The 13,139-nt window shown below is 58.0% G+C and overlaps 1 protein-coding gene across 4 annotated transcripts in view; it reads right to left on the reverse strand.

The window, feature by feature from the left end:
• Nucleotides 1–2,810: 2,810 nt before the first annotated feature.
• The window catches only part of KY (kyphoscoliosis peptidase), a 44,766-nt gene continuing 34,437 nt past the window's right edge, over nucleotides 2,811–13,139 (reverse strand). For 3 of the 4 annotated variants that reach the window (XM_068547317.1, XM_068547316.1, XM_068547315.1), the window contains 3 exons: nucleotides 9,094–9,282; nucleotides 7,604–7,794; nucleotides 2,811–3,706 (listed from right to left, as the gene is read on the reverse strand). In XM_068547317.1, coding sequence (XP_068403418.1) covers nucleotides 2,811–3,706; nucleotides 7,604–7,794; nucleotides 9,094–9,282 — 1,276 coding nt within the window. The remainder of the gene's footprint in view (nucleotides 3,707–7,603; nucleotides 7,795–9,093; nucleotides 9,283–13,139) is intronic. The other variant, XM_068547318.1, reaches the window with a different exon arrangement.

Below are 13,139 nucleotides of genomic sequence, written 5' to 3' on the forward strand. Positions count from 1 at the left end.
CTTGCAACAAAAGCTCTCTGAGTTCGATCAGTTCCAATCCTTCAATGGCGCAGGAATGAGTGTGGTGAAACTGTTCCATCCACTGCTACGGGATTTCCGGGCAAAATACTCCCCAATCCCATTACATTCACGTCGTCTCACCATGCCAGGCAGGCCCCAGTCTCGCCTCACAACTTGTGCGTGGCAACGACGTGCTCCATGTATACACGAGGAAGCGCTGAGAAGCCACGAGAAAGCACTCAGTGAATTTAACATAAACATCTCAGCTGCATTTTTCAAATTCTGTGTAAAAACCCCGGTGATAGATTCAGCCTCAAGGGGATTTGCAGCGCCCGCAGCTCCGCACATCGGGCACCAGGGGGCGCCAGTGCCATTCCGGTGGCCGCTGGAACGCCTCGACCGGGAAACAAAGATAGGGATTTGAATAAAAGACTTCGAAATGCAACCCCGAATTCTACCCTGAGCAGCATGCGTGTAAAAATTCATGAAGATTGGATTTCATTTCATGTATTTTTACTTTAGTGGGAAGAAATGCACGTGTCGTCTGACTGTGCCTACAGCTGTCTTTACAAGGGGCGGGGGCGCCTGGTTAAATGAGCAGGGAGGGCTGCTGACGCTCCCCAGCGCTTTGAGAGGCTGGGCCTCCGTCTCCGTCTAGGGACAGCTCCTATTTTTCTGGGTGGCATCCTTTGTGTGCTCTAGAATGTATAGATTAATTATACTGTTTTGTAAAGGATGCATGTTGTTCTCGGCAGGACCGGCAGCCAGCTCTGGGTCCCGGGAGGGACATGAGTCATAGAAGGCACTTATTATTTTGATGAAACACAGCATATTTCTTTCAGCCCATAAAATCAAAGGGGTGAGAAAAGGCTGTTTTCAGGGTGTAAAAACTCCCCTTGTTTCCCTGTTGTGGTGCACAGCGGTTCTGCGTCTGCGGCCTTTGTGCATTTTCCAGGCGTGAGTGACACGGTGCTGAATGCCTGGGTGGCAGAGCCTATCAGAGGATGGCTGGACACAGGCCAGGGCAGCTTGGCCCCCTACGGTGTACTGCCCTTGAGTTCCAGGGCCCCCCGCCTGGTGGAGGATGGGCACCCCGTAGTAACATCTCTCTGGACCGGGTCCATACTGGGTGACAGTGGGGATTTTCGGGGGACAGACCCTAGGGGGATGATGGACTGAAGTGTTAGGAGCCTGGAACTTGAAACAGGCCTGGGCAAGAGAGGCTGCCGCCACCCACCCTGAGCTCTGGGATGGCAAGGGCAGGGCCCCTTGGTTCCCTCTGTAGCCCCAGCATGAAAGGTCAACTGACGCCATACCTGGTGCTTATTAAGTGCTCCACGAACATTTGTTGAATATACAAATGTGAGGATGAAGGCACAGGAGGCTGTGAGGATCCCCGGGGGCCCTGGCTGTAGCTGAGCCCGGGCATTTGGAGCGACAGTGTGGGGAGGAGAGTGCTGGGCAGTGCTGGCTCTCAGGGGCTGAGGCACTGATAGGCAGGGGCTGCAGAGCTGGAGAAGCCAGGAGGGCAGGCGGAACCACCTCCAGTGTCTCCATGTGCTGGGATGGTGCTGCAGTGGCCACGCAGGGCCTCTTGGGGCCTCTCCATCCTTCCCTTCCTGCTGCCCTTGCTGGAGCCAGCCTTTCTGCTGTTGCCATGGCAACGTTGGCCCGAGGTGCTGCTAAGGGCCGGCTGGGCAGCGATGCTTCTCAGGCCTGAGCAAGTAAGGGGCTCTGGACTGTCCCTACGGAAGGCGGGCCCTGGGGGTCTCTCTTGTCTGAGAAAGGCAGGAAGGGGCATAGGATAGCGATCAGCACAGAAACTGCTCCCAGGACAGGTCCAGGTCCCCCCAGGTGTGGCTTTGGTGGTAGGGATCTTGGAGCTGGCAGGGCCCTGTTATCGTGGGGGCCCCTTGGCGCTGCGGCGTTCTCACTTCTTCACCCAAAGTCTTTATTTAGGGTTATCGTCAGGGCTCCCCAAGGGCCCAGCAAGCTCCTGGGGCTTCCTGTGAAGGGTGCAGGCTGGGGCCTGAGAGGGCCTGGAGGGGCCGAGTGAATTGCTCTTAGACAGAGTGGACTGAATTACTCCCTCTGAGAGCAGAGTCGGAGGTCTTACATCCTTAGACTCAGGTGGCAGGGCTGCCATGTATCCCTGCACCTCCTGGCCCCTACCCAGGACACCAAGAGCGGGCACTGGCTGCTCTTGGCCTTGGAGTCTCCCATAACTTTTCTGTTGCCACATTCCCAGCACACACAGGGATTGTGGAGGCCCTCAGCCCCCAGTCAGCTGGGAGGCAGTTAGTTTCCTCTCCACACCTTCCTTCTCAGACCCTGGAAGAACAAGAAGTGGCGTCGGGAATGCGGAAGGCGGTCAGGTCTGGGAAAAAGATGACAGTCCAGCCTCCCCTGGGGTCCAGGAGTTGGTGAGAAACACCGTGATGCGCCTTGAAAGGGGCTCTAGGATTCAGGACGACTCAGCCCCGTAGAGCCCGCCCTCTCCTCTCTCCCCATCATGGGAGAAGCTTTCGGCCCGGGCAGCATCCCGGCTTTCCCACACCAGCCAGATAACAACGACGAGAGCATCAGCACGAGAAGGGGGCGTCTGGGCAGTGGTGTACAGTTTACAGTACCTTAGATTTACATAGCACCTTTGTCTTCTAAAGGGCCTTTGCCTCTGTCCCCTCGGCCTCCAGAACACAGACATCAGAGCAGGGAGACTGAGGCAGAGGCCCAGAAGGGATTCCATGCAGACTCAGGGGTGTCTGGGGCTCTCTGCAGTGCCCGGAGCAGGGGTGGCGGGGCCCCGGTCCTCACTGGGCGTTCACCTTGTATTTCAGGATGTAGGAGTAGAAGTTGTGGTTGGCATTCTCCAGCACCATGACGTAGACCTCCTGGCAGCCGGCCGTGCTGCAGTTGCCCTCCCAGTAGCCCTCGCGGTTCAGGGTCAGGGGCCACGTGTCCTGCCCCTTCACCAGGGCTTTGGCGACACCGTGCAGCTTCAGTTTGAACGGGACGTTGCGGTTGGCGGGCAGCACGCCCGACAGGGGCTCCAGCAGCTCATTTTCCTGCCCCCAGTTGCCGAAGCTCTCGGGGAACACGGGCCAGTTCACCTTGCTGTTGGTGCAGCACAGGAGGTAATTGAAGACGAAGACGTAGTTGCCCGGTTCCTGACTCTTCTTGACGAAGATCTTGAGCGCGAACTTGCCGGCGTGGGGCACCTGGACTTTCAGCTCCGTCCGCTTCTCCCACTGCAGCTGGAAGATGTAGCGCCGCTGTGTCTCCTCGGTGACGGGGCCATCGTCCCCGTGCAGCGATGCCAGGACGCTGATGCCCTCCTCCACGCTGAAGCTGACGGAGCAGCGCCCGTCGCTGGTGTAGATGACGGGCTCGGGGTGGGACGGCTTCGTGATGCCCATCTGCTCCGAGAACCAGCTGGGCCCCACGGGCTGGTGCAGCTCCGCGGGCAGCCGGACGTCGATGTCTGCGTAGTGGCACTTGAGTGTGTACTCCAGCACCGAGCTGTAGATCTCCGAGTTGCCCTTGGCAAAGATCTGCAGCTTGTGGGTGCCCACGGTCGGAGGGTACACGTCCAGCTTCATCCCGTTCTTCCTGAGGCTCAGCAGCCCGTGCTCCTGCTTGCCGTTGAGCATGAACATGAACAGCGTTGGGGCGCAGCTCTCGATGGTGACTGTGACCTTCCCGTTCACTGTGGAGAGAGAGCCGGGGTCAGGTGAGAGGGGTCCGGCCTGTGCTGATGTGCTGGTAAATGTTTAACAACGGGATCTCTGGGGGGAAAGCGCTGACATATAGCGTCTGCCCATTTCCGTGGTGTAAATACCTTCACCGCGATAGTTTTAAGTCACCAGTGTGACCTCACTGAACACGATATAAGCTGGAAGCAGCACACCTCTGGAAGGGCTCCCCTACCCCCCTAGGTGGTTCTCTTCGAGAGCTGCAAGCTGGGTGGGAGGGGGTCTCAAGAAAAAAATCTGCCCCCAGCTGTATGTGCTCACCTTGCCCATTTGATTCGTATCAGATAAGTGTTGCACGAAGCCTTAACCTGATTCTAGGGCAGGGGAGAGGGCCGAGGGACAAGGAGGGCCCAAGACTCTGGCTGGAGAGCCTCCAAGTCTCAAGTCTTGCTTTCACACTGCTCCCTCCAGCATCTGGGCCTTACCTTATCACAGCTGTCATGTCAACACATCACCTTAAAAACGGGTTGGAATGGCTTCCCTCCTGGAGGCTGTGCTCAAGGGGCAGGGCTGCTTCCTTGCGTGTCCCCCACTCTCCCTGTACCTCCCTTGCCACCCCAGGCCGCATGTCTCTAATGGGGTCAGTGAGTGCAAGGGAGGGTCTTCTGCACCCACCTTCCCCACTCCTTGCCTCTCCCCTTGCCCTCCAGTGCTGTCTTCCTCTGTCCTGGTCATTGCTGTCAGGGAGAGGGGCTGAGTTCTCTGGTTATTGCAGCCCACCAGCACTCCCCTACCTGGTCCTCCCTGCTTCGCAGGACCACAGGGAGGGGGAGGGCTTCCGTGAGAGCCTCACCTTCCTCTCAGAAGCTGATCACCTGTTCCTCCTCCCGGCCACCTCCCCAGTCCTGTGCGTGGATGAGAGCAAAGGAAGGAGACAGACTAGTGTCTGATCCATGCTCCCTAGTAGCCTTTCCCTAATCGGGGGTCCAGTGCTCTTGCTGGGTAGGCAGAAAGCCATGCCCAGGCTCTAGGACAACTGTCCCTGAGACTTCCTATCTAATCAGCCACGAGGTCCTTGACTCCAGGCTGCTCAGCTACTGCATTCAGTGCTACCTCCCATCGTGGGAGCGAGTGAGAATCCCCACACAGGCAGCAGGACCGGGTTGGGGGCTCCATCAGCCTCCCCCCTTCCTTCTTCATGGCTCCTCCATCTGGAAGACTTTCCCTGCCTTCCCAGGTACTGCCAACTCCTCACCGACCTTACTCTCCCAAACACCTCCCCACTGCAGCTCCCCTCCACCCAGTCAGCTCTCTGAAATCTGGCCTCTGTTCCCGTGCTCCAAGTGTTCAGTGACTTCCTTGGAGGATCTGCGCCGCTGGCCATGCCCTCCTGGAAGTCCGCTCCTCGCCTTGCATCCACCACCCTCTCCAGCTTGGCCCTCTCCCCACCCTCTGACCACCACCTGATCCCTTCCCTTTCCTGTACATTAATTGTGGCATTCTTTGTGCTTATGTGCTATTTTCTTTGTCTACACTCTTTCTCCACTGCCACCAGCCACCATGGGACCTGGTGACCTCCAAAGGAAAGTGACCAAGAACAGCAAACTTGTTATCAACCTCTCTCGGTTGAATCCCTCCTCTCCCCTCACTTCCTAATCTAAGCCAGCTCGGAGGACAGAAGCTGTCTCAGCCCTCAGCTACTCATGGACCTTGTCCTGCTCCATCTTGCACCACAGTTGGTTGTGTGGTCCCCGTGCAGTTCACCTTTGATGCATGGAGCGCTCCCAGCATCTCCACATGGCAGCCCGAGGGCTCCTGAAAATATCCACCCGGTCACTCCGGGACTCACTTCACCATCAAACCAGAGGCCAGTGGAGAGGCCTGTCCCCTCCTGCCTTGCCTGAGTCAGGACCGTCTTCGGGCCCACACGGTATTCCCTCACATCCTCCCGGGGGACACCCCTTCACGTCCCAGGGCCCTCACACATGCTCTTCCCCACACCGTTGTCCCCCAAACCTGGATAAGGCCTCAGTGTAACGTTCTGACTGCAAAGAAAGCTTTCCTGATGCCCTGGGGTGAGGCTGAGCTGCCTGGAAGCCTCTCTCCTGGCTTTGCATCTCCTCCAGGGAACTTAGCACCATAGTAATGAACTGGTTATGTGTAACGTCTGTCTGTGCTCCCTGCGGGCGCCACAGGGAAGGGTCCGCCTGCCTCCTTTCCTGCCATGTCCCAGGCCTGGCTGGCGTGCCTGGCCCAGGGCGTTCTTGGAAAAGGTGAGTTGACTGCCTGGGAAGACTTGAAATAAAGGTTTGGAGACCCCTGGGGACCAAGTTGGAGCCTGTGACCTCCTCTTCCCCTCACCCCTCCTTTGCCTCCTCTCACTCTCTCCTCCCTGCCTTTTGCCCACCTCAGTTTTCCTCTCAGCTTTCTTCCCATCCCCAATCTTAAGAAAACTAGCTCCAGCAAAGAAATATTCTATAAATATGCTTCATGAATATGCAATCACATTTTAGGTTTACAATATATTAAGAAACCCAGTGTTTACATTTCTCTGTCTCTTGAAAAGGCAAACCCCTTGGGGGCACTGTTTTGACGCTGGTGTGACCTGGCCCATTCCTCCCTGTGGCCCCGTGGCCCGCGACAGCTGGAGCAGGCCCCCATCTGACGTACATGGCAGAGCCGCGCTCCTGAGATGGCAGTTTCACGCCATCACCTTAGCAGCGGGAGCTGCCAGGTATTTGTAGTGTTAAAAAAGTATTCCAGAGCTCAGCAGCCTAGTTAAGGAGACTGTTGTGAGGTGGAAGGGACAAGTCAGCTGGGACTAATGTGGGTGCCCCCATAGCCCTGAGTGTGGGGTGGGGGTCCCCCGAAGACCCTCCCACAGATCCCGCTGTGCTCACACCAGGTGAGCTCAGGCCTTCTCTCCTGGGAGCACACAGGCCCCCGGGGGCAGAGATGGGGCCCGTAGGCAGTCCTTGGAGGAAGTGTTGGGGTGCACTGATCCTGCTGGGCTGAGCCCTGACTGTGGCTCTGGCACCCCTGGGCCCAGCCCCCCATAGGCCTTGTAGTGCCCAAACACACCCAGCTGGCTGCCCGTGGCCCCTGTGGGGAGGTGGGGAACAAAGGTCAGTCCAGGCCAGCCTTGGGGACAGCTTGGCCGGGGGTCCTGCATGCCCAGCCCTGGGGAAGTCGGCTGAAGAGGCTGGTTCTGCCTTCAGGAGGGAAAGAAACAGGGCAGCGGGCAGAACCGGCAGGCATCCAGGCGGCGAGGGGAGCTCTGAGAGGCCAGGCAGCGCCCCTGGAGCCCGGCCGTCGTCTGGGGTGCTTGAGCTCAGACCTTGGAGGCCTTGCTGTGTCCTTCCTGGAGCACTTCCTCCCATCTCCCGTGATGCCTGCTCTCCTCCAGCTCCCAACACCCAGCTCAATGGCCATCTCCCTACTACAGCCCCCAGCGCTCTGTCCTGGGACACCCCTGCTGCTCGCCCACTAGCTGCTTAGGCCACTGACACGCAGACCCTGGCTCAGCCGGGTCAACACACATTCTCTGCCAGGAGTTTAGGAGCATCTGTCGGGCACCTGAGCTGGGAGGCGGGTGTAGCCCGGGCTGAGGCAGTCCTTTCCCTGCTGTGTGAGCTGAGAGAGACTCCCCCAGCTCGGGCCCACCAGCCCTGGTGCCCTGACCCCGGGCTGAGAACGCAGCCCTCAGGCCAGGGAAACCTCGGACCCCCTACTCATCCCTGTCTTGGTTTATGCTGGTGGGAGGGGCTTCCGTCCCTGCAAATGTGACCTGAGGCTGCGTCCTGCCCTGATGGCCTGACGGCCTGGGCTGCCTCTGTCGCCCCTGCACAGCCCCCATATACAGCGTCCAGCGAGCTGGGACCTAGCAGGGCAGCCCCACGGGCCCGGGTTACCTGTTTTGATGATGGAGGTCTGCGGGTGGGCACTCAGCATCCCCTTGTTGTAGAACTCACTCTTGTGATACATGTTATTCTCAAACTGCCTCAGAGATTGAGGAGGTTTGAGCAGTTGCCAGTTCTTGTTGTCCGGGAAATGGTCCTCGATGAACAGCGCAGGGTGGGTGAGGAAGTAGAATTCATTGTAGCTGGAGGGGGAAAGCAGGTCAGTAGTCATGTGGGGGAGCAGGCCTCGGCTGTGCAGAGGGGCGAGGGGACCCACAGGGGGTCTTTGGGGCCTTCTTTGGGCTAACATATCCTAGGGGAGAGGCACCATTTCCAACCCTAACGTGGGCGCTGCAGATGCCCCCTCAGTGGCTGCTTCCATAAATAGGAGGTGAGATAGGATCTGAGGCCCCTTTTAAGAGAAGGCCACTGCCCAGGCGGGGCTGTGACCAGGTGGGGAATGGGCTGCCCCTGCTCTCAAAGCCAAAGAGATTTGAAGGGAGCAAAGCCATGACCCACAGACCAGGTGCCAGTGGAGTCGAGGGAGGGCAGGGAGGGAAAGCCTGGTGCACCAGCTCCGTCCGCATGGTGACCTGATGTGAGCAGCTGTGCAGGTGGGAGGCCCTGATGTGGTCCCTGGGGCTGCCTAGACACGGCTCTCTGGAGGTCAGTGATGGGGATCAGGAGAAGAACGGGGGACTCATCCGACGTGGGCGAGCCTTCACTCGACCCGAGCTGATGCAGCAAAGCAGGGGTGTGACTGAACACATCCTGCACGTACAGGCTCTGTGCACGCACTTGTATCTGCCCCGCGTGCAGGACCGTCAGGATTTTAACTGCACAAATGGGACAGCGCTCTCATTTTTCTGGATGAAAAGGCATCTGAGCTGCTGATGGACATCAAGATCCAGCACGAATGTCATGGCCTTAGCTTAAGGCCTGAGCCTGAGGACAGATGCGCTCCAGCCCCCGGTACCCAGGCCACCCTGCCCTGCTGTGGCCACAGGGAACCTGCACACCCCAGCACCTCCTCCCGCAAACCAGACCCCCTTTCTCAGAGGTGGGATTCAGCTGCATTCAGCCCAGAGAGCAGGAGGAGGAATCCCTGTGTCTGGGAGAAGCAGTAGGAGAGAATCCTGGCATCTGTAACACAGTCAGTGGCCAAAGGCCTGATGGGAACTTACGGACTCTTAGAGAAGCTTCTCAGCCCGGCCTTTCCTTGTACTTGGCCTGTGGGCAAACACTGTGCTTTTAGCGCTTGGGTGGAGGGAGTGCTGGGGAGCCAGAGGGGGGATTTAGACAGTGGAGAGTGAGGTGACAGAAAGGTCTGGGCCCTTATCATTGGCCTGGAGCTAGCTCCCTCCCTCCACCAGAGGAAGGGTGGGAGCGGCCAGCAGCACACAGAGGCCCCCCAGCTCTCCTTCCCCTTCCATCCAGCCTTCTCCACCTGCTGCCTCCTCCATCTCCACCCACCAGACACCCTGCAGAACCGAGGTACTTACAGGAAGGTGAATTTGGAGGTGGTGGAATCCACCAGGCCGCTGCCCCAGGTGCTGTCCACCAGGTGCCATCTCCCCTCCAGGAACACGGCGTTCCAGGCGTGGTCAAACTCCCCAGAGAAGCTCTGCCCCGGCTGGTAGCCAAAGCCCTTGGAGTAGCCAGGCACGGTCATGCACTGCACGCCAGCGATCCTGGGGCGGGACAGGGCTCTGAGAGGCGGCTCCTGCCGGGGCTGCGTCCAGCACCACAAGTCTGTCTGTCTGTGGCCCCAGGCCTTAGGCGCATTTGCTGTCCGGCAGTCCCTCCGGGCCTCTCCTTTACCCTGCCTCTCGCCCAGTCACACACACACAGCCTTTTGTCTGCAGAGCCGGGGGACAGGGGGACACAGGGCTGGCTGGTCCCTCCGGCGCAGCCTGGCTGCAGTCCCCGCTGTCTGCTCCCCCTCCAGCCTCTACAGAGCACTTGGGAATGTCTCTCCCCAGAGCCTGCCTGAGGGCTCCGTCGGCAGCCGCAGGAGGACACTGGTGCAACAGTGAGGAGCGCCTGGCGGACACGGAAACCAGGGGCATGCCAGTGCTCTCGACTCTACACGCGTGGCTGGGGAGCTGGGTCGAGGTGACACGGGTGGGGCGTCAGGCAGGGTGCTGCACACGAGGGTGCGGGAGAAAGCTGAGCCCACCTCCACCGCCACGTCCTGCTCATGGACACCTGGGCGGGGGCCCCTGGGGCAGGCCAGCCGGGGTCCCCATCTTGACCTGGGGAGGACTGGCCCACTGCCAGGGCCACCACGGTGCATTAAGGCCATTTGCCGACTGATCGCCCCGGCCACGGTTTCAGAGTCCCCTGTAGCTGTTACTTTGGGAGTGGAAATGCTGAGCGGTGAGCCCGAGCTTTTATCAAGACCCCCTTGACAGTGTGTTCCCCCACTGCTCACAGCCAAGCTGGCCTGGACAGTGGGGCGATGGGTGCTGGTCACCTCTGGGGACCAAATGGCAAGCTCTAATCTGGGCGCCTGTAGCTGGAACCCTGAGGCCCAGACCTGGGCTGTGGGCAGCACCCCACGGCCACGGCAAGCACCCCGAGAGTCTTGCCATGGCCAGCTGGCCCTCTCCTTCAGCAGCCCTGCCCCCACATGGCAGCTCTTCTGGCGCAGGGGACCCCCGGAGCTAGCCCTTCTGGGGCCTCTGTGTGAGTTAGAACAAGGTGCTCCTTCTTCAGGACACTTTCCTTTGACTGTGGAAGGTTGGTGTAATCAATGCCCAAACCCGTGATATCCAGGATGTTGGTGACGGCCCATCGGATGGGGCTCAGCACGAGCTGCCCGCTGACTCTGCCCTCACCTTGCACGAACCGGGGCTGTGCTCCAGGTGTCGGCCCGGCCTGAATCAGGGAAGCGGCCTCGGGCAGCTGGGGTCCCTCCGGGAGCAGGTCTGCAGCCTCAGTTGCTCTGAACAAGAGGCCATGGAGCCTCAGGCTAATGGGGTGAAATGGCCATGCACACAGGATAGGAATGGGGAAATTTTCCGTATAAAAACGACCATTTAATTAACAATTAGTAGAATATTGGATTAAATACGACTTATCTCTATTTACATATCATTTGTTGAGAGACCTAGTGAGGCAAAATATGGAGCCTGCAAATTACCAGATTCCACCTTGCCATGGGGGCCGCGCATGTGCCCACGCGGCCTGAGCTCCCCTCTCCTGCCGGGGGCAAGCCTGCTCTGCTGAGGCTCCTTATGGGCTGGGAAGTTTTGCAGCCCCCCACCCTTCTGCCTGCCAAAAGGACGTCCAGGCCTCCCAGGCTGCCTAAGAAATCCCATGGGAACAGACCAGCTGGGCCCGTGGGGAGGATTTCGGGAGCACTTGGGGGGCAGGGGCAGAGAACAAGAGAAACCAGATTCCGATGGATGTCAGGATTCTGCTGGTAAAAGCCAACACCAACTCCCTGGAGCAGAAGGGCCGCCCAGAGGCCCGAGGCCTGGGAGGGGTGGGCCCAGGACCCCAGGGGAGGGAAGTGCAGCAGGCATGCCTGGAGAGCCCCCTCCTCATTTAGCTGCAATGGGATGAGGCCCAGGGGGTTTGTTCTCAGCCTGTGTGATCTGAGTGAGTTTATAGTCTTAGAGGAAACAGCCGGCAGAAGGGCGAGGCGAGGGTCGCATGCCAGGCCAGAAGGGTGGGACTGAGGTACGTGGGATGGGGGCACCTTCCATAGGAGGTAGGGCTCCATATACTCAGAGAGTGGACGAGGAGAAGGAATGTTGTGAAAAACATTTAACGAGGTAGGAGATGCTCCTGACACGCTGTTAACTGACAAGAGCCTGTAAAACCCCACCATCAGCACAAGGCGTGTGTGTGTGTGTGTGTGTGTGTGCGCGCGCGCGCGCGCGCGCGCGCGCGCGCGCGTGCGCATGCATGGAAAACAAGAGATGGGGGAGGGCAGAGTCAGAGAGGCAGCACAAAAGTCATCTGGTCTCTTAGTGATGGGATTATGGGTGGTTTTAATTTTCTTCTTTAAGCTTCTCTTTATTTTTAAAATTTTCAATAATGATTATGCGTTACTTTTCGAACTGGAAAAAAATCCATAAATACTACTTGAAAATGACACATTTAGTGAGTTATTTTCCTTTCTTGCCCAGAACGTCGGTGCATATGAATTTCTAGGATAATGTGGAGGAGCGTGGAGTACTGGGACAGCAGTGTTTACACACGGGGCTGCTTTGCAGGAAGGGAGGGGAGCTGCGGGCCTCGGGAGGGTGTCTACTCCACTCTGAGCGGAGTCAAGGGGGGAAGGAGAGGTGCTGAGCGCCCATGCGGCCTCCAGGTGCTGTGAGAAAGATGGGGCTGGTGCTGATGTGGGCAGATGGCCGGCTCGAGCTCTGCCGGAGTGTCCTCCTGGGAGAAGCCGTGTCCCCGGGCGGAGGTATCCTCCCACCACGGGGGTGAAGTGGAGGTCAGAGTTGAGCACCAAGTACGGGAATAAGAGTGAACACCCCGCCCCAAGCCTGGAAAGGGCTGGAGGAGGGAGAAGCGAGTGGCCAGCTGTCCTCCCAGAGGGCTCGGGGCTGGAGGCGGCCGTGACTGGGCTGAGCCGGGAGAGCGGGGCTCACCCCAGCGTGACCTTGCCAGGCTCACTGTGGGCAAAACGGAAGGTTGGCATTAAATGATCTCTAGGGGTTGATTCTCTTCTGACAGGCTGAGGAGAAGCTGGGAGGGCCATGGGGAATGCCTAGGGCAGAGTAAAGATGAAAAAACCCCCTCAGCTGTAAGCTTCTGCCATGCTTGACTATGATATGAGGGTATTTTATTACCTGGCAGCAATGTGCTAGATGAATTGGACAAAGAAGTCATAATGTAAAGCATTATTGTTAATAATCCATAACTCTCATGCAAGGGTGTGGACCTAGTAATTCTAGCTGCTGGTTGCTAGACAGATGACCCACCACCATCTCAGGTCATCAAAAGATCACCAATTGTATACACTCTGTGCAAAGCACTGTACCAGGCGCAGGCACCAGGGGATAATATCACATATCATATCATTTCAAAATGTAATAAATACTATAACATAATAAATTGTAATATTCTAAACATAAAGCTCACTGGCCACCCTAGATGTGCTCATAGTCGGAAGGGGGCAGATATGTGAACCGTCACGAAAATGCTAGTGATAAGCATGGCCCTTTCAGGGAACCCAAAGGAGCAGGAATTTGCTGGAAAGCTCGGGGAGAGCACTGAAGAAGGGCAGAGGGCGAGAAACGTTTCCGCCTCTCAAAGAACCCCAACCAGCCATCCTAGAGCCCCAGAGATCAGCCAAGGAGATGTATCTAATTAACCTCAGGCTGCGGAATCTTGGTTTTTACTTTTGACAGTTTTGAAAATCCCAACGCCAGTGGTTTGATCGAGGAGGTGATGGATCCAGACTGCGACTGTCATTTTAAACAGAGACGATCCGGGCCTCGGCAGCAGGGTGGCTGAGCGGCCTGGGGTGGGCGGTGTACCCTGCACACATCAGCCCCTGACCATAGTGGGCTTCCTCAACTCTGAC

Source organism: Eschrichtius robustus, chromosome 6, assembly GCF_028021215.1.
Source record: "Eschrichtius robustus isolate mEscRob2 chromosome 6, mEscRob2.pri, whole genome shotgun sequence".
In the NCBI taxonomy this organism is placed as follows: Eukaryota; Metazoa; Chordata; class Mammalia; order Artiodactyla; family Eschrichtiidae; genus Eschrichtius; species Eschrichtius robustus.